Raw genomic sequence first — 21,872 nt, forward strand, 5'->3', positions numbered from 1 at the left:
AGATCAAAGGAGCTATGTGATATTGGCCATATCATGTCACTATTATTATTTGATTGCATGTGATGTTTATCATGTTTTTGCATCTTGTTTAATTAGAACGACGGTAGTAAATAAGATGATCCCTCATAATAATTTTAAGAAAGTGTTCCCCCTAACTGTGCACCGTTGCGACAGTTCGTTGTTTCGAAGCACCACGTGATGATCGGGTGTGATAGATTCCAACGTTCACATACAACGGGTGTAAGACAAATTTACACATGCAAACACTTAGGTTGACTTGACGAGCCTAGCATGTACAAACATGGCCTCGGAACACAGAAGACCGAAAGGTCGAGCATGAGTCGTATAGAAGATACGATCAACATGAAGATGTTCACCGATGTTGACTAGTCCATCTCACGTGATGATCGGACACGGCCTAGTTAACTCGGATCATGTTATACTTAGATGACTGGAGGGATGTCTATCTGAGTGGGAGTTCATTGAATAATTTGATTTAGATGAACTTAATTATCATGAACTTAGTCTAAAATCTTTACAACATGTATTGTAGATCAAATGGCCAACGTTGTCCTCAACTTCAACGCGTTCCTAGAGAAAACCAAGCTGAAAGACGATGGCAGCAACTATACGGACTGGGTCCGGAACCTGAGGATCATCCTCATAGCTGCCAAGAAAGATTATGTCCTACAAGCACTGCTAGGTGAAGCACCTGTTCTCCCTGCAGAACAAGACATTATGAACGCTTGGCAGACACGTACCGATGATTACTCCCTCGTTCAGTGCGGCATGCTTTACAGCTTAGAACCGGGGCTCCAAAAGCGTTTTGAGAGACACGGAGCATATGAGATGTTTGAAGAGCTGAAAATGGTTTTTCAAGCTCATGCCCGGGTCGAGAGATATGAAGTCTCCGACAAGTTCTTCAGTTGTAAGATGGAGGAAAATAGTTCTGTCAGTGAGTACATACTCAAAATGTCTGGGTTGCATAACCGCTTGACTCAGCTGGGAGTTAATCTCCCGGATGACGCGGTCATTGACAGAATCCTTCAGTCGCTTCCACCGAGCTACAAGAGCTTTGTGATGAACTTCAATATGCAGGGGATGGAAAAGACCATTCCTGAAGTATTTGCAATGCTGAAATCAGCAGAGGTAGAAGTCAAAAAGGAACATCAAGTGTTGATGGTGAATAAAACCACTAAGTTCAAGAAACTCAAGGGTAAGAAAAACTTCAAGAAGGACGGCAAGGGAGTTGCCGCGCCCGGTAAGCAAGCCGCCGGGAAGAAGCCAAAGAATGGACCCAAGCCCGAGACTGAGTGCTTTTATTGCAAGGAAAGTGGTCACTGGAAGTGGAACTGCCCCAAATACTTAGCGGACAAGAAGGCCGGCAAAATGAAAGGTATATGTGATATACATGTAATTGATGTGTACCTTACCAGTACTCGTAGTAGCTCCTGGGTATTTGATACCGGTGCAGTTGCTCACATTTGTAACTCAAAGCAGGAGCTGCGGAATAAGCGGAGACTGGCGAAGGACGAGGTGACGATGCGCGTTGGGAACGGTTCCAAGGTCGATGTGATCGCCGTCGGCACGCTACCTCTACATTTACCTACGGGATTAGTTTTGAACCTCAATAATTGTTATTTGGTGCCAAGTTTGAGCATGAACATTGTATCAAGATCTCGTTTAATACGAGATGGCTACTCATTTAAATCCGAGAATAATGGTTGTTCTATTTATATGAGAGATATGTTTTATGGTCATGCTCCGATGGTGAATGGTTTATTCTTAATGAATCTCGAGCGTAATGCTACACATATTCATAGTGTGAGTACCAAAAGATGTAAGGTTGATAATGATAGTCCCACATACTTGTGGCACTGCCGCCTTGGTCACATAGGTGTCAAACGGATGAAGAAGCTCCATGCAGATGGACTTTTAGAGTCTCTTGATTACGAATCATTTGACACGTGCGAACCATGCCTCATGGGTAAAATGACCAAGACTCCGTTCTCAGGAACAATGGAGCGAGCAACCAACTTATTGGAAATCATACATACTGATGTGTGCGGTCCAATGAGTGTTGAGGCTCGCGGTGGCTATCGTTATATTCTCACCCTCACTGATGACTTGAGTAGATATGGGTATGTCTATTTAATGAAACACAAGTCTGAGACCTTTGAAAAGTTCAAGGAATTTCAGAGTGAGGTTGAGAATCAACGTGACAGGAAAATCAAGTTCTTGCGATCAGATCATGGAGGAGAATACTTGAGTCACGAGTTTGGCACACACTTAAGAAAATGTGGAATAGTTTCACAACTGACGCCGCCTGGAACACCTCAGCGTAATGGTGTGTTCGAACGTCGTAATCGCACTCTATTAGATATGGTGCGATCTATGATGTCTCTTACCGATTTACCACTATCTTTTTGGGGCTATGCTTTAGAGACTGCCGCATTCACTTTAAATAGGGCTCCGTCGAAATCCGTTGAGACGACACCGTATGAATTATGGTTTGGGAAGAAACCTAAGCTGTCGTTTCTAAAAGTTTAGGGATGCGATGCTTATGTCAAGAAACTTCAACCTGAAAAGCTCGAACCCAAGTCGGAAAAATGCGTCTTCATAGGATACCCTAAAGAAACTATTGGGTATACCTTCTACCTCAGATCCGAAGGCAAGATCTTTGTTGCCAAGAATGGATCCTTTCTAGAGAAGGAGTTTCTCTCGAAAGAAGTAAGTGGGAGGAAAGTAGAACTTGATGAAGTATTACCTCTTGAACCGGAAAATGGCGCAACTCAAGAAAATGTTCCTGAGGTGCCTGCACCGACTAGAGAGGAAGTTAATGATGATGATCATGAAACTTCAGATCAAGTTGCTACTGAACTTCGTAGGTCCACAAGGACACGTTCCGCACCAGAGTGGTACGGCAACCCTGTCTTGGAAATCATGTTGTTAGACAACGGTGAACCTTCGAACTATGAAGAAGCGATGGCGGGCCTGGATTCCGACAAATGGCTGGAAGCCATGAAATCCGAGATAGGATCCATGTATGAAAATGAAGTATGGACTTTGACTGACTTGCCCGTTGAGCGGCGAGCCATAGAAAATAAATGGATCTTTAAGAAGAAGACAGACGCGGATGGTAATGTTACCATCTATAAAGCTCGACTTGTCGCTAAGGGTTATCGGCAAGTTCAAGGGGTTGACTACGATGAGACTTTCTCACCGGTAGCGAAGCTGAAGTCCGTCCGAATCATGTTAGCAATTTCCGCATTCTATGATTATGAGATATGGCAAATGGACGTCAAAACGACATTCCTTAATGGTTTTCTTAAGGAAGAATTGTATATGATGCAGCCAGAAGGTTTTGTCGATCCTAAGAATGCTGACAAGGTGTGCAAGCTCTAATGCTTGATTTATGGGCTGGTGCAAGCATCTCGGAGTTGGAACATTCGCTTTGATGAGATGATCAAAGCGTTTGGGTTTATGCAAACTTATGGAGAAGCCTGCGTTTACAAGAAAGTGAGTGGGAGCTCTGTAGCATTTCTCATATTATATGTAGATGACATACTTTTGATGGGAAATGATATAGAGCTTTTGGAAAGCATTAAGGCCTACTTGAATAAGAGTTTTTCAATGAAGGACCTTGGAGAAGTTGCTTATATATTAGGCATCAAGATCTATAGAGATAGATCAAGACGCCTCATAGGTCTTTCACAAAGCACATACCTTGATAAGATATTGAAGAAGTTCAATATGGATCAGTCTAAGAAGGGGTTCTTGCCTGTGTTGCAAGGTGTGAAATTGAGCTCAGCTCAATGTCCGACCACGGCAGAAGATATAGAAGAGATGAGTGTCATCCCCTATGCCTCAGCCATAGGTTCTATTATGTATGACATGCTGTGTACCAGACCTGATGTAAACCTTGCCGTAAGTTTGTGTTGGGGAACGTAGTAATTTCAAAAAAATTCCTACGCACACGCAAGATCATGGTGATGCATAGCAACGAGAGGGGAGAGTGTGATCTACGTACCCTTGTAGATCAACAGCGGAAGCGTTGACGCAACGTAGAGGAAGTAGTCGTACGTCTTCCCGGTCCAACCGATCCAAGCGCCGTTACTCCGGCACCTCCGAGTTCTTAGCACACGTTCAGCTCGATGACGCTCCCCGGGATCCGATCCAGCAAAGCTTCGGGGAGGAGTTCCGTCAATATGATGGCGTGGTGACGATCTTGATGTTCAACTGTCGCAGGGCTTCGCCTAAGCACCGCTACAATATGATCGAGGTGTAATATCGTGGAGGGGGCACCGCACACGGCTAAGGAACGATCACGAAGATCAACTTGTGTGTCATGGGGTGCCCCCCTACCCCCGTATATAAAGGAGCAAGGGGGAGGGGTGGCCGGCCTAGGAGGGGGCGCGCCAAGGGGAGTCCTACTCCCACCAGGAGTAGGACTCCCTCCTTCCTTGTTGGAGTAGGAGAAGGGGAAAGAGGGGGAGAGGAAGAAGGAAAAGGGGGCTGCGCCCCTTGTCCAATTCGGACCAGAGGGGGGGCGCAGGCCCCCTTCCTTTTGGCCTCTCTCCTCTATTCCCATATGGCCCAATAAGGCCCATATACTCCCCGGCGAATTCCCGTAACTCTCCGGTACTCCGAAAAATACCCGAATCACTCGGAACTTTTCCGATGTCCGAATATAGTCATCCAATATATCGATCTTTACGTCTCGACCATTTCGAGACTCCTCGTCATGTCCCCGATCTCATCCGGGACTCCGAACTCCTTCAGGACATCAAAACTCATAAACTCATAATATAACTGTCATCGAAACCTTAAGCATGCGGACCCTATGGTTCGAGAACAATGTAGACATGACCGAGACACGTCTCCGGTCAATAACCAATAGCGGGACCTGGATGCCCATATTGGCTCCTACATATTCTACGAAGATCTTTATCGGTCAGACCGCATAACAACATACGTTGTTCCCTTTGTCATCGGTATGTTACTTGCCTGAGATTCGATCGTCGGTATCCAATACCTAGTTCAATCTCGTTACCGGCAAGTCTCTTTACTCGTTCCGTAATACATCATCCCGCAACTAACTCATTAGTTGCAATGCTTGCAAGGCTTAAGTGATGTGCATTACCGAGAGGGCCCAGAGATACCTCTCCGACATTCGGAGTGACAAATCATAATCTCGAAATACGCCAACCCAACATGTATCTTTGGAGACACCTGTAGAGCTCCTTTATAATCACCCAGTTACGTTGTGACGTTTGGTAGCACACAAAGTGTTCCTCCGGTAAACGGGAGTTGCATAATCTCATAGTCATAGGAACATGTATAAGTCATGAAGAAAGCAATAGCAACATACTAAACGATCGGGTGCTAAGCTAATGGAATGGGTCATGTCAATCAGATCATTCAACTAATGATGTGATCCCGTCAATCAAATAACAACTCTTTGTCCATGGTTAGGAAATATAATTAACCATCTTTGATTAACGAGCTAGTCAAGTAGAGGCATACTAGTGACACTCTGTTTGTCTATGTATTCACACATGTATTATGTTTCCGATTAATACAATTCTAGCATGAATAATAAACATTTATCATGATATAAGGAAATAAATAATAACTTTATTATTGCCTCTAGGGCATATTTCCTTCAGTTTGGTAGGTAGGTACCAAAGTAATCCCGGCAAGGAACACTGGACAGCGACCAAGAATATCCTGAAGTACCTGAAAAGGACTAAGGAAATGTTTCTCGTTTATGGAGGTGACGAAGAGCTCGTCGTAAAGGGTTACGTCGACGCTAGCTTCGACACAGATCTGGATGACTCTAAGTCACAAACCGGATACGTGTATATTTTGAATGGTGGGGCAGTAAGCTGGTGCAGTTGCAAGCAGAGCGTCGTGGCGGGATCTACATGTGAAGCGGAGTACGTGGCAGTCTTGGAGGCAGCGCATGAAGCAATTTGGGTGAAGGAGTTCATCACCGACCTAGGAGTCATACCCAATGTGTCGGGGCCGATCAAACTCTTCTGTGACAACACTGGAGCTATTGCACTTGCCAAGGAGCCCAGGTTTCACAAGAAGGCACATCAAGCGTCGCTTCAACTTCATTCGTGAAAATGTTCAAGATGGAGACATAGATATTTGTAAAGTACATACGGACCTGAATGTAGCATATCCGTTGACTAAACCTCTCCCTAGAGCAAAACATGATCAACACCAGAATTCCATGGGTGTTCGATTCATCACAATGTAACTAGATTATTGACTCTAGTGTAAGTGGGAGACTGTTGGAAATATGCCCTAGAGGCAATAATAAAAGGACTATTATTATATTTCCTTGTTCATGATAATTGTCTTTTATTCATGCTATAATTGTGTTATCCGGAAATCGTAATACATGTGTGAATACATAGACACCAACATGTCCCTAGTAAGCCTCTAGTTGACTAGCTCGTTGATCAACAGATAGTCATGGTTTCCTAACTATGGACATTAGGTGTCATTGATAACGAGATCACATCATTAAGAGAATGATGTGATGGACAAGACCCAATCCTAAACATAGCACAAGATCGTATAGTTCGTTTGCTAGAGTTTTTCCAATGTCAAGTATCTTTTCCTTAGACCATGAGATCGTGTAACTCCCGGATACCGTAGGAGTGCTTTGGGTGTACCAAACGTCACAACGTAACTGGGTGACTATAAAGGTATACTACGGGTATCTCCGAAAGTGTCTGTTGGGTTGACACGGATCAAGACTGGGATTTGTCACTCCGTATAACGGAGAGGTATCTCTGGGCCCACTCGGTAATGCATCATCATAATGAGCTCAAAGTGACCAAGTGTCTGGTCACGGGATCATGCATTACGGTACGAGTAAAGTGACTTGCCGGTAACGAGATTGAACGAGGTATTGGGATACCGACGATCCAATCTCGGGCAAGTAACGTACCGATTGACAAAGGGAATTGTATACGGGGTTGCTTGAATCCTCGACATCGTGGTTCATCCGATGAGATCATCGAGGAGCATGTGGGAGCCAACATGGGTATCCAGATCCCGCTGTTGGTTATTGACCGGAGAGCCATCTCGGTCATGTCTACATGTCTCCCGAACCCGTAGGGTCTACACACTTAAGGTTCGGTGACGCTAGGGTTGTAGAGATATGAATATGTAGTAACCCAAAAGTTGTTCGGAGTCCCGGATGAGATCCCGGACGTCACGAGGAGTTCTGGAATGGTCCAAAGGTGAAGAATTATATATAGGAAGTGCAGTTTCGGCCATCGGGAGAGTTTCGGGGGTCACCGATATTGTACCGGGACCACCGGAAGGGTCCCGGGGGTCCACCGGGTGGGACCACCCATCCCGAAGGGCCCCATGGGCTAAAGTGGGGAGGGGAACCAGCCCATAGTGGGCTGGTGCGCCCCCCTTGGCCCACCCCATGCGCCTAGGGTTGGGAACCCTAGGGTGGGGGGGCGCCCCACCTGGCTTGGGGGGCACTCCACCCCTTGGCCGCCCCCCCTAGGAGATCCCATCTCCTAGGGCCGGCGCACCCCCTAGGGGGCCTATATAAAAGGGGGGAGGGAAGGGGCAGGGGCACCCTTGAGTCTTGGCGCCTCCCTCTCCCCTACTACACCTCTCCCTCTCGTAGTAGAACGGCGAAGCCCTGCTGCGGTGACCCCTGCATCCACCACCACGCCGTCGTGCTGCTGGATCTTCATCAACCTCTCCTTCCCCCTTGCTGGATTAAGAAGGAGGAGACGTCACGCTGACCGTACGTGTGTTGAACACGGAGGTGCCGTTCGTTCGGCGCTAGGATCTCCGGTGATTTGGATCACGTCGAGTACGACTTCCTCATCCCCGTTCTTTGAACGCTTCCGCGCGTGATCTATAAAGGTATGTAGATGCAATCCGATCACTCGTTGCTAGATGAACTCATAGATGGATCTTGGTGAAACCGTAGGAAATTTTTTGTTTTCTGCAACGTTCCCCAACATGGACTACCATCACCTCTTTGCATGGAAGGTATAACTAATGTTTGTTGGCACATGATTAGATCTTAGTGCCAAAGAGTATGTCATTGACCCATGAGCCATGCGGGGGTGTGACCAAATTAAAAGGGGTCAACGCCAGAGAGAGTCTTGTTAAGCTCTAATAGCTCAAAGCTAGCGACTTTGGCATTGCCCATGTAATCTTCGTTTTGCTGGTGAACCGCTTAGCTATTTCCTATGGCATTGTAGCCAAGTTCGACATCGCAGAGGTTGTTGTTGAGCAAAAGGATTATACTTGATTAAAGTTAGGTGAAAGGACATTTTCTGTTGAACTGGAAAATGACCAATTTTGTCGATCTTCACCTTTTGTTTTCAATATAATAGGGTGCATGTACAACCGAGACCCAACTTCTCCTCTTTAGGGAGTATTGCAACTTTCTAGAACATCACTTTTATGGTTCTTGATTCTCATTTTTTTTAGAGACACGCTTAATTTATTATTAAGAGGGACATAGTACAAGCACAATACATGGATATCTTTTTTGACATTGGATTTGAAAAAAAGCAGCTGCAAAAGGTTGATAAGCTCGTCGCTTCCATACCTACCAGGCAACATGAAAATAGCTTACAGACCCACTTGTGTCGCCTACCATAATGAGTAGGATCTTGAGAGCAAAATACATGCTTCATCTCAGGCCTTGCCCCTTTCACAAAAGGAAGGTCTACCTCTTCATTGTCACAACATCATGAAAAGAGAAAGAACGCTATCAAGAACGTCAATGCAGGAAATTGAAGAACCAAATACCAAAACAAGCCAACATGAACGAATAGACCAGATTCATGAGCTACCAATCTAACAAACAAAATCACCATTATTCTGAGTGTCATCATATATTTGGCTTCTTTGACAAGGACAAGGATACGAAGCCCTAGCACAGAGCTACAAATGCGGTGGTGATCACCCCACCTCACCCACGACGCATAGGAGGTGAGGGACATTGACCGTTTTGCCCACGGGAAGAGCTCCATGTAATAATCATGGGAGCTTTGCAGTGTTTTCTTAGTGAAGGTCCTTGTATTGTGATCGTACGTACATGTGGTCGCACCTATATGCCTCTTATTGCAAGCAATAGGGGGCAAAAACGTGCAACCAGTCCGCGGCCCATCATGACATGGAATGTATTTTGGTACGACCCATTAAAGACACTATTGGTTTATATAAATCAAAAAATATATTTATTTAACTAATTTTGTAAAAAAATAATTTAACAAAAAAGTTCATGTACCAAAAAAATGTGTAAGTATATCAAAAGAATGTCCCGTGTATTTTTTAAAGGTTTTTGTATGTGAATTTTTTATATCCATGCTGTAAAAAGTACATGTGCATAAAAACAAATGCTCATGCATTTTGAATAGAAAAAATGTTCACATATTTAGAAATAAAATGGTTTCACATGTCAATACAAAATGTCCATGCATGGTTAAAAAGAAATATTCATACATATCAAAATAAAATGTTTGTATATAGCGAAGAAATGATCATGATTTTTTTAAATGTTCACCTATCTCAGAGAGATGTTTTATGTAGTGGAAATAAGTTTGTGTGTTCTAAAGGTAGTTTTCATGTATCTCTTACAAAATCATTCATGTATCTAACTAAAATAAAAAATAAATAAAAATAAATCAAGCATACTAATGAGTTAGCAAGAAAATAAATAGGTCAATAAAATATGAAAAGTTAAATCTAGTGGGGAAAAAGAAAAATAGAAATTTAAAAAGAAAGAGCGAAAAAAATGAACGAGAAATAACCAGGCCACCATATCGTAGCCCAATCAGGCCATAGTAGACAACGAGACAGGCGACAATGGCCCACAGAACATCAGCACCAGCTCGGCCTCACGTGACGGCACGTGCGGACGCGCGTTGGCATCCGATGTCCCGTCGCACGAACGAACACGAAGCCAAAGAAGCTGAGCGAGGGGGAGGGGCGACTGCCCGCACGGAGAGACACAGACGCTGACAGACAGCGAGAAATTGGCGGCCACGACCACCGCCGCGTCGCCGGGGAACCGCTCGCCGGGTCACGCGGTGAGCTCCCTCGCCCGCCGCGTCTCCCTCGGGCGCGACCCCGCCCCCGCGGAGTCTCCCCCGTGGTCTACCACCGCGCCCTACCTCAGCGTCACCGCCGACGCCTCAATCTCGCCCCTCCACGCCTCCCGCCTCGCACGCGGGCCGCCGCAGTCGCCTCCCCCGCTCTTCCTCGCCGGGGCATCGCGCCCCTGCTGTCCCCGCCCCGCCCCGCCCCGCCCCGGTCTCTGGCCATTTTTTTTTGAGAGACGGTCTCTGGCCATTTGGGGTTTGAGGTATGCTGCTTGTTCTCATCCATGCGATTAGTTGAAAATCCCACCGACCTTCACGATTTCGGGGTGTGCCGCTGCACGCTCGGCGCATCATCTAGATCCGCCGTAACAGTAGCGAATTTCACCTCTGCTGAAACTTTGTTAGTCAGTGAACTAATCAAGTCGAGGGACTTGATCCCCTTCCATGGTTTGGTTTTAGTCTGATCTCGAGTTTATTTTGCCATCCACTAATCATCTGGATTGTCATTTTGGATGCTACATCTGTTAGTTGCCCCCAGACCTCGAGCCGATTCTCTATTTCATTTTAGCACATCGTAGTCATTTTTGTTGTCTCATCGTTGCTCCTGTTTTATTGCAATTCTCTGCTTCGGTTATGATATTTTTAAACAAAAACAAAAACAAAAAACTCAGACCAAATTGTCCTGTTAAATTTTTGGTCGCTCAATCATTTTCAGAGTATTATTTTCCAAAGAGCAGCCATTTTCAGAGTGGATTGTTTAGGTTAGTGACTATTTGAAATAGCGAACTACTATATATTTAGCGAGTAGTGTTGGTATATATGCAGCAGCGAGCTATAATGTTTTGCTTGAAGCTTTCCTATTCTGTATTATGTTGGCTAACTCTCTTTCTATTTTTGCAAGAGATGTTGCTTGCTGCCACCATTAGCAGGTGAACCGGTGCAGAATAACAATGCCCATATCTTATGAGATGGAGGGTGGGCCTACTGTACTGCAGTTATATAAGTGGAAAAGCTTGCATCCCTGTCTTGAACTATCAAAATTCTGTGAAGCGTCCATTTCTCCTACAAGGAGCCTGTTTGGACTGCTCTCGGAACATGGTGAAGCTTTGTTGCTTTCCTTTATGCTCTAATATTCCTCTGCTCATCATCATCATCTCCTTCCTCTTATTTTTTTCTACTGATTATGATTTTACAACCCAGGCGATCTTGTTCTGTCAACTGTCAATGTCCAACCATCACAAGTTGAATCACCTATGGCTCTCTCAGATAGTAGCTTGCCAGTGTTTGAGTGTTTTTCTTCTATTCCCAGGGTGAAGTCTTTAGCATGGGGACACTGCTGTGATGCTTCTAGTCAACTTGAGGTTCCGGCTTTCAGTGAATTTCTTGTTTTATCTAGTGATGATTCTATCACAGTTCATGCGTTTTGTCATTCTGACAAAAGTGCAGTAACAGTCAATTGTGATACTAAAGAGCTGCATGGGGAGTGGAAAGAATGGTTTCCTACCAAGTGCTCAGTGCCGGAGGATGGCGAGTCGGGTGCAAGGAACTGCTTTCGCTCTTTTCTGACTACAATCAGTGCAGCTGTTTGCAATGGAAAATACCAAGCCAGATTTCCTCTGAAGTCTTCATTGCCTCATTCTGCAGAGGTGGTATCATTTAGCATATATGATATTACTATGTCCTTTCTGAAATTCTGGTTAAGCAGTTCTGCTATGAAGACTAGGACGGAAACTGACAGTGGATCTCCTGAAGATCTTCCAAGTCATGGACCTGTAGCTGAAGCATCATGCAGCTGCCAGTGGGAATGTTTAAAAGTTTTGCCGGTTATTTGACCGGTTTAGTGTTAACTCCTAATGAATCTGTAAATTGCGAGGTCCATCAACGCAACGCCAAAAATATTTTGGTGGCTATCCTTGAGCTAAACCATTGGGGTATACAGTGGAACTTTGTGGTAGACCTTCAGACTGCATATGATGATGTAGAACCTAATCCACAGTGGGTCGATTTCCAACTGTCAGATATATTTCTTGCCTCCATCAATGCAGTGGGTTTTGTCGCCATTTGGAATGCGAAAACTGGTCACCCTATCAGCTCGTTTAGTGTTCTTGATCGGTGCAGAATAGATCTGGAGATGCCTTTGCCCACTGTAACAAATGTAGGAGAAAGCACCTGTGTTGAGAATGTCATTGGCAGAATGTTCAAGAGGTTAGTTTTGGCACCACATTCTCCACTTGTTGCTGCTGTAGATGAGGCTGGGGTAGTCTATGTGTTCTATGCTGACGATATCTTAAATTTCAAAGCCAATGCTCATGAAAAGTTTGACCAACCTTCTATAAATCATTATGGCAATAATTTTGCTGCCTGGGAAACTGCTGGTCATGAGATCGGGAGTCAAACATTTTGCAGTCATCAGCCAATTAGACAAGGGTCACTTAATCCAGACAAAATGGTATATGATTTTTCAGATAGATACAATGCTGGTGTCGTCGGAGCTAGGAAAAGAAGAAAATACTGTAAATGTAATGAAAATCAAGTGGATAGCTGGCCAAGTGGTTTCAGTACTACATCACAAATGAAAGATGTGGTAACTTATCCTTCCACAATGGTGGGTTCTGCTCATGTGCGAAGAGTAGTCCTTCCTCCATGCAGATCACAGGAGAATGTAATAAGCCTCTCACCATTTGGACTGACAAGGATCTTTAGAAGTTGCAATGCAGAGGGACATAAACATGTTAAAATTATTCACACGGAGTTGCTTATGGCTTCATGTTCACTTGACGAGAGAGATATTGATGCTGGTTTTCTGGACAGGAGCCTCCCATATCAGAAGGATTTTTCTTTTGCTGGTGAATCTGCTGTTTGCTCCTTTCAGGGATATTTGTATTTGATTTCGCAGGATAACCTTTCTGTGGTCCTTCCATCAGTGTCTGTATCGTCTTTTTCATCTCGTATCGATGCCACTCAATTTTGGCAACCAGGTTTTTCTGGTGGTAGTGCATGCAATGCTCTGAATTTGTTGTCAGTAAATAGACTTCGAACAAGATTGGAGGCCTGGCAAATAGAGGTTTTGGATAAAGCATTGTTGTATGAAGGACCTTCATTAGCAGACAGGCTCTGCTGGGAGAATGGTGCGTTGTTATTCAGTTGGCCTTGTCTTTATTTTTTCGCCCTGTTTGTCGTTCTGCTAGTGTCACTACGGTTAGCTCGAACAACCCAGTTCAGTATTTCAGTTATGGAGTGGCTTGTCCTATGCTGTGTCCTGCCACTCAAACGTATTTTGCGGGCGTGATCAATCATTTTATCACGATTGAAAGAATAGCTCAAATTTGCTACTACTTTTAAGCTAAAAAATGTTTGTGCAGTAAACATTATATGCAAGATTGTTACTGCCATGCATGCACATTATACAGTTTTTTCATCTGGTTAATGTCAATCAATACCGATCTAGGTGACTGGTCAATCAGCATTTGCTGGAATCGTGCACTGTGCTGGTGTTAGTCACAATGATCAGCTTCAATAGCATGGCCACTACCTGAACATGATGCATATTTATTAACAGAAATGGTAATGCATTTTGCTCATATATCTTTCTATGGCAACTATCCAACAAGCAATAATCTTCTTAACCTTTTCAATGGATGTGTATTTCCCCAATTATATATGTATAAATATTTGACAGTCCGGCTGCTGAGAATGATAGACCTCCTGGATGCTGATGGTTTGGATGTTCTGTGCAGATATTATATTTTTAGAGAAAAGCATCATGTGATCTAATATTATTTATTGCATTGGCAGGATGGGACATGAAAATCTCTAGGCTGCGCTGGGTGCAATTGTCATTGCATTACACAAATATCAATGATCTGGAGCAGTAAGATTCTCAATTATTTTCTGGGCTAAAATTAATTTTCATTTGTTATTAGTTTAGCTTAAACTTCATAGCTCTTACTTAGTTACTTCCAAGCCCTTGTTTTCTTAGATTTGTGTTGGAACATTCACAACGTAGTTCATGGTCATGTTTCTCGACGATTCCGATGGATCATTACTATTGCTTGGAGTCCAAGTTGTTACAGTTATAATATAAGTCATGTACCCCTTTGTATTTATCCCGTTGTATAAGGGGTTTCCTGCATATGTTCCACACCTGTACATGTATATATATCGGCCTATGGCCTCATGGGAATACAAGTTGCTTATTCCTAACATGGTATTAGAGCTAGGTCAATTTTTACACGCCGCAACTCGTGTGATTGATCCTTCCGTGACGCCGCGGCTGCTTCTCTCTCCGCCGCCGGTTTCCCACGTCCGCTCCTGCTGCTGGTTCCACGGCTGGTCGCTCCTGCCCGACTTCTACTCGAGATCAGGTCGAAGCTGCCTGCTCGTTTTCCTCCCGAGATCGGATTGAAGCCCCCACCCCTTTATCTCCCGATTGGATCGGCAGCCACGACAGACTCCCGCACGCCCGCCCCCCGCAGCCTCGATCTCGCAGGCTCCCGCCGGGATCAGATCGAGCGGATCAGGGCGCCTCGATCTAGCAGGCTCCCGCCGGGATCCGATCGGGCTGGACTCCCGCACGCCAGTCCCAGACTTCCAGCCGGCCTCGCTTCCCAGCCGGCCCAGTCCCCACAGGTCCTCGTCCGGCTGCTGCAACGATCCCGTCTCGTTCCCGATTGAAGGCTGATTTCGGATCTCACCAAAAAAAAATGTCTGCTGCATCGGGCTATGTTGCTGTCCCTCGCTGTCCGGTGATCTTTGATGGTACTAACTACACTGAGTTCACTGGCTTCATGCGCATTCACATGCGTGGCATCCGTCTCTGGGGTGTTCTTTCTGGCGAGGTCTGCTGTCCACCACGTCCAGTTCCTCTGGTGGCCCCTACTCCGCCGACTCCACCGGTTCTTCCTACGGATGCTAATCAGGCCGCCAAGGATGCGGCTAAACTTGTTGATGAGGCTGCTGCTCGTGCTTATGATGAGAGGGTTTTGGCTTATGAGGAGGCTCTTCAAACGTATCATGATGCTCTGTCTGTTTACACCCAGTGGCTTGATGATGATGCTCGTGCTGCAGCTGTTCTCACTGCTAGTGTTCTGCCTCAGTTTGCCTCGGAATTTCTCGGCCTCTCTACTGTATTTGAGATGTGGACTCGGCTTCGTCAGCGCTACCAGCCCTTTGGTGATGCCTTATACCTGTCTGTGGTTCGTCAGGAGCATGCTCTTCAGCAGGGTGACTCCACTGTTGATGAGTTCTATGCACAGAGTTCTGCTATCTGGCGTCAGCTTGATTCTCTCCGCACTGCTGGTTGTCATACTTGTCAGTGTTGCCAGGCTGTGCGGGCTGATTTGGAGTTTCATCGTGTCTACGAGTTCTTGTCTCGACTCCGTAAGGAGTTTGAGCCCCGACGCGCTCAGTTGTTTGCTCGTGGTCGTATCTCCCTCATGGAGGCGCTTTCTGAGATTCGTGCTGAGGAGACTCGTTTACGTGGTGCTGGTTTGCTGGAGGTTCCCTCTGTGCTCGTTACTCGTGCTCCTACGCCACCTGCTGCACCGACCCCTTCTCGCTCGAGTGCTCCGCCGCTCTTACCCACTCCTTCTGGAGGCTCAGGTCGCCCCCGTCCACATTGCGACTATTGCAACAATGATGGTCATCTTGAGTCTCAGTGCTACACGAAGAAGAAACACCTGCGCAAGGCGCGATCATCATCTTCAGGGACTTCGTCATCTACCTCGACAGCTTCAGCCATTGCTTTGACTGAGCAGGATATTCTGAGACTTAAGCGTCTGCTCGCGGCTTCAGGTTCTTCCTCGACGGGTACTGCTGGTTCTGTGACTGATGCTTCCCGCACTGAGCAATCACCCTCTACACAGTCAGGTACATCCCCATGGGTTCTGGACTCTGGAGCTTCTTTTCATATGTCTTCTCATTCTTCCACTTTGTCCTCTCTTCGATCATTGGATTCTCCTGTTCATGTCTTCACTGCTGATGGTACTCCACTTTCTGTTGCTAGTAGAGGCAATCTTACCACTCCTTATTCTGTTCCTGATGTTGCTCATGTTCCTCGCCTTACCATGAATCTGTTTTCTGCTGGTCAACTTACTGATTCTGGTTGTCGCGTCATTCTTGACGTTGACTCTTGTTCTGTCCAGGACCGTCGCACGCACACTCTGGTTGGGGCTGGCCCTCGCCGCCGTGATTCTCAGGGTCTTTGGGCGTTGGACTGGCTTCATGTTCCTTCCGCTGCCACCACCATCGCCAGTTCTTTCGCTTCTGTCGCCTCCGTTACTGGTTCCTTCCAGCAGTGGCATCATCGACTTGGTCATCTGTGTGGTTCTCGGTTGTCTTCTTTAGTTCGTCGAGGTCTTCTGGGGTCTGTCTCAGGAGATGTCTCTTTAGAGTGTCAGGGTTGTCGTCTTGGCAAGCAGATTCAGTTACCATATTCACATAGTGAGTCAGTGTCCAAGCGTCCTTTCGATTTAGTCCATTCTGATGTATGGGGTCCGGCCCCTTTCGCTTCGAAAGGTGGTCATAAATACTATATTATTTTCATAGATGATTTCTCTCGTTACACATGGCTTTATTTCATGACTTCTTGTTCTGAGGTGTTGTCTATTTATAAGCGTTTTGCTGCCATGGTTCATACTCAGTTCTCTTCACCCATTCGTGTTTTTCGTGCTGACTCCGCTGGCGAGTATATCTCTAAGATGTTGCGTGGTGTTCTTGCTGAGCAAGGGACTCTCTCTCAATTCTCTTGTCCTGGTGCTCATGCTCAGAATGGTGTGGCTGAGCGAAAGCATCGACATCTTCTTGAGACGGCTCGTGCATTGATGATTGCTGCCTCTCTCCCGCCTCATTTTTGGGCTGAGGCCGTCTCCACATCCACCTATCTTATCAATATACAGCCTTCCGCTGCTCTACAGGGTGGTATTCCTTTCGAGCGACTTTTTGATCGTTCTCCCGATTATTCGATGCTTCGCTCGTTTGGTTGTGTTTGCTATGTTCTTCTTGCCCCTCGCGAATGCACCAAACTGACCACTCAGTCTGTTGAGTGTGTCTTCTTAGGCTACAGTGATGAGCATAAGGGCTATCTTGTTGGGATCCTATCGGTCGTCGGATGCGTATCTCTCGGGACGTGACTTTTGATGAGTCTCGTCCCTTCTACCCACGCCCATCTTCCTTGACTTTTTCAGTGCAGGATATCTCTTTCCTCACTTTTCCTGACTCACCTATCACCCCCGTCAAGCCTGTACCTCTCCGTTCCACTTCCTCTCCTTCTCCACCTCTAGTTGACTTGCAACCACCATCCTCCCCGATCTCCTCGCCCAGCATGTCACCAGGTTCTCCACCTTCATCTCCGGTGACTTCCTCCCCAGTCTCCTCTCCCAGCATGTCACCGGATTCTACACCTTCATCTCCGATGACTTCTTCGTCGCCACTCCCCGATTCTACCTTGACGATTCCTCCTTCTATTATTCCATCTTTTCCTCAGCATTACACTCGTCGTCCACGACCAGTCGATGCTTCTGTGGATGAGTCGTCATCTTCCTCTCAGCCTACTTATGGCTTGCGTTCTCGTCCTCGTCCGCCTGTTGATCGCTTTGGATTTCCCACCGCTGGTGCTGCTGTTCTTGAGCCGACTTCTTACCGTCAGGCTGTTGTTCATCCTGAATGGCAGTTTGCGATGGCAGAGGAGATTGCTGCTCTTGAACGCACTGGTACCTGGGATCTTGTTTCTCTTCCTCCCGGAGTCCGTCCGATCACTTGTAAGTGGGTCTACAAGGTTAAGACTCGCTCCGATGGTTCTCTTGAGCGTCACAAAGCTCGTCTTGTGGCTCGTGGTTTTCAGCAGGAGCACGGTCGTGATTATGACGAGACTTGCTCCTGTGGCCCATATGACCACTGTTCGTACACTTCTTGCCGTTGCCTCTGCACGCCACTGGTCTATATCTCAGCTTGATGTTAAGAATGCCTTTCTTAATGGTGAGCTGCGTGAGGAGGTGTACATGCAGCCACCACCTGGGTATTCTGTTCCTGATGGCATGGTATGTCGTCTTCGTCGCTCTCTCTATGGCCTTAAGCAAGCCCCCCGTGCCTGGTTTGAGCGCTTTGCCTCTGTGATCACTGCTGCTGGTTTTTCAGCAAGTGCTCATGATCCAGCATTGTTTATTCACCTTTCTCCTCGTGGTCGGACTCTTCTTCTTCTCTATGTTGATGACATGATCATCACGGGGGATGACCCCGAGTATATTGCCTTTGTAAAGGCCCGTCTTAGTGAGCAGTTTCTTATGTCTGATCTTGGACCTCTTCGCTACTTTCTTGGGATTGAAGTCTCTTTTACCTCTGATGGCTTTTTTATATCCCAGGAAAAGTATATCCAGGATCTTCTTGCTCGTGCTGCTCTTACTGACGAGTGTGTTGTTGAGACTCCTATGGAGCTCAATGTTCACCTCCGTGCTACTGATGGTGATCCTCTCCCTGACCCGACGCGTTATCGTCATCTTGTTGGCAGTCTTGTCTATCTAGCTGTCACTCGTCCGGACATCTCTTATCCGGTTCATATTCTGAGTCAGTTTGTCTCTGCTCCCACCTCGGTTCACTATAGTCATCTCCTTCGTGTTCTCCGATATCTTCGAGGCACGATCTCTCACCGTCTATTCTTTCCTCGCTCCAGTTCTTTACAGCTTCAGGCCTATTCGGATGCTACGTGGGCTAGTGATCCTTCAGATCGCCGTTCACTTTCTGCTTACTGTGTTTTTCTTGGTGGTTCTCTCATTGCCTGGAAGACGAAGAAACAGCTTGCAGTTTCCCGTTCGAGTGCCGAGGCTGAGTTGCGAGCTATGGCTCTTTTGACGGCAGAGGTGACTTGGTTACGGTGGTTACTTCAGGATTTTGGTGTTTCTGTCACTACACCGACTCTGCTCTTATCTGACAGTACAGGTGCTATCAGCATTGCGCGCGATCCTGTGAAGCATGAGCTCACCAAGCATATTGGTGTTGATGCTTTCTATGTGCGCGCTGGTGTGCAGGATCAGGTTATTGCTCTTCAGTATGTGCCTTCCGAGTTACAGTTGGCGGATTTCCTGACGAAGGCCCAGACTAGAGCACAACATGGCTTTTATCTCTCCAAACTCAGTGTTGTTCATCCACCATGAGTTTGAGGGGGGGGTGTTACAGTTATAATATAAGTCATGTACCCCTTTGTATTTATCCCGTTGTATAAGGGGTTTCCTGCATATGTTCCACACCTGTACATGTATATATATCGGCCTATGGCCTCATGGGAATACAAGTTGCTTATTCCTAACACAAGTATTGGTTTAAAGTAGAATTTCAGTATACAGTGGAAACTATCTCCATAGTTAAATGAATCGTACAAGAATGGCAAGACTAATTATCTATATTTACCTACCTTTATGATCTACTCCCTCCGTTCCAAAATAGATGACCCAACTTTATACTATGTACTAAAGTTAGTACAAAGTTGAGTCATCTATTTTGGAACGGAGGGAGTATTTGGAGGCTGATAAAATATTTGATCTTTTAGGAATGAATTTGAATATCTAGATGAAAGGGTTCCGTTTATAAGAATTTCTTAGGTTTATTCCGAAGTTCGAAGGTGGAAATAGATGGTTGCATGTAACTCCCAAGTTTCAATGCATTTATATGTGTATACTTACTTCTGGCTTTACGCTGTAAGCATGTTTTTTGTCTACGAATCTTGTCTCATTTTGTTGAATGTAGTTTTCAGTTAATTCCTCACCTACCATGTGTGTTTGTGTGTGTGTGAATTCTTCTCAGTTCTACTGATCAGTATGCACAATTGTCTAATATTAATCATTTCTAGATCGTTGAATATGCTCGCGGAGGTTGATCTTGCAGAAGAAGGTGTTTTGCAACTGCTATTGGCATCTGTTTATCGGCTATTATGTAGCACAAGAAGTGATCATGAGGCTGCAGTGTCATCCAAGTATATTTCTTCTCTTCTTTTAAAATTAGTATATTTCTTCTCTGATGGAGTATTTATCATAAATTATAAGCCATATTCGTAAATTAGGATTCTTCTGTAAAAACAATCTTTCTTGGGAACATGCTTTTCTCTATCTATTTATGTTGTAATATACATACAAAAACTCAGTTAGATATTGACCTCAGTAAGTACTGGGTAGGTACCCAAGAAATTAAGGATTCATTGCCCTGTGCCCTAGTAATGATATAAATATATTCTTCTCTAATTTAGACAAACACGAAACCTTAAGCTTCATTGCACCAATTTGTATTGGGTTGAGTTCATTTTAAAATCCTACGAGAAGAATGATTCACTTCAATCTTTCATTATCTTCACCTGCTTCTGCAAGGGAATGACATGAGTTGCATATTACTAGGTAAATTCATGAGCAGAAGCAGAGTATTAGCAGAACTTTGAGACATTCATCATTTTTTTTAGCTGAATAAATTAGTTGCACCGAAACAAAAATGTTTCTCCTTATTTTTTTCATAGAAATAATCAAAGTAACTCAAATGTGATATTGTATTGTGTGCTAAATATGTCTCGTCAAAGAATGTTTACACGTGGAATACCATGGAAGGCAGGAAATGCTTCAGATATATACTGTTTAATTAGATACAATCTTATTGTATGGTCAAGAATAACGCGTGTACAGAAAATGGGGTGGAAGTTGGAATGGTATACACTTAAGTTTTTTTTGTTTAGTAATTTAGATGTAACATAAAATGTTTTGATATTTTCTGTCATCCTGCAAAGCTTATACAAGAAAAATAATTTGATGATCTAGTGCAAATGGACTGAAATCTATGTTGTGGCATGCAACTGAATATAATGTGATGTTGATATGTCTTCAAATCGCAATGGAACATATTAGAACATGCCCACAAGGAGGCATGCCTTATATTCTTTCTACTAGTTATACTTTGAGTTGACCATGACCATGCTTGCAATATGTTACATACTTGTAGCTTTTAGCTTCATGTAATTTGTAAGCTTACAGTGTGAAAACAGGTTAATGGTTTTAGCAGTCCGCTTTGCAACGAGAACAATCAAGGCTTATGGGCTACTTAAGCAAAAGAAAGGTTACATCTCTTCTCCCGCACACCCACACATGTCCACGCACGTGCCCACACACTTTGTTATCTGTGAGTTTATTCCTTTTCATTTATCTTTTCCCCAGACATGCCAGCCAATTCAGTAAAGCTTCATGAAATGGCTTTCCTTTTGGGAGTAATTAGAAGTATCCAGGGCCGAATCACTGCAAAGAACCAGAATTCAGTCCGGATGGTAAATAATTATAGCTGTTTTTTACAATTAGTCTATCTTCAAATGGAAGGACAGGCCTGGCGCAGTGGTGAAGTACTCCTCACTTGTGCCAAGAGGTCCTGGGTTTGATGCGACCTCTCTGCATTGCACTGTGCAGGTGTAAGGCTTGCCTCGTATAATCCTTCCCCAGACCCCACCTGGTGTGGGAGCTTCTAGCACTGGGTCTGTCCTTGAATTTATCTTCAATATTTTGCGGAAACAGCAGGGAAGACCCTACTGATATAGACTAATGGACCCTTATTTGGTATGTTATTCTTTGTAGCAAGGAGATGATAAAAACTCACTGAAAATAGGCAAAGAAGTACTAAAAAATGATTCTCCATCCCCAGTTGTTGTAGTGGATGGTGTTTCACCAGAACTGTCAGCTGGTTTAGATGCTCCTGACAGACAAGGATCAACATGTACTGCATTTGAGTTTGTTCCTGGTAGTAACAGGCTGT

The 21,872-nt window shown here is 45.0% G+C and overlaps 1 protein-coding gene across 2 annotated transcripts; it reads left to right on the forward strand.

The window, feature by feature from the left end:
• Positions 1 to 9,940: 9,940 nt before the first annotated feature.
• On the forward strand, positions 9,941 to 21,836 carry LOC125544616. Of its 2 annotated transcripts, XM_048708359.1 has the most exons (9): positions 9,943 to 10,369; positions 11,008 to 11,204; positions 11,307 to 13,234; positions 13,902 to 13,977; positions 19,945 to 20,067; positions 21,118 to 21,188; positions 21,287 to 21,393; positions 21,530 to 21,594; positions 21,695 to 21,836. In XM_048708359.1, the coding sequence occupies exons 3-8, from the start codon at positions 11,893 to 11,895 to the stop codon at positions 21,533 to 21,535; spliced, it is 1,725 nt and encodes a 574-aa protein (XP_048564316.1). In that variant the 5' UTR covers positions 9,943 to 10,369; positions 11,008 to 11,204; positions 11,307 to 11,892; the 3' UTR covers positions 21,536 to 21,594; positions 21,695 to 21,836. The 2 variants fall into 2 exon arrangements, with proteins under 2 accessions (XP_048564317.1, XP_048564316.1); XM_048708360.1 differs by lacking the exons at positions 19,945 to 20,067; positions 21,118 to 21,188; positions 21,287 to 21,393; positions 21,530 to 21,594; positions 21,695 to 21,836 and having other exon boundaries at positions 9,941 to 10,369; positions 13,555 to 13,955.
• Positions 21,837 to 21,872: the final 36 nt, after the last annotated feature.

This window comes from Triticum urartu, chromosome 3 (genome assembly GCF_003073215.2).
Source record: "Triticum urartu cultivar G1812 chromosome 3, Tu2.1, whole genome shotgun sequence".
Lineage (NCBI taxonomy): Eukaryota > Viridiplantae > Streptophyta > Magnoliopsida > Poales > Poaceae > Triticum > Triticum urartu.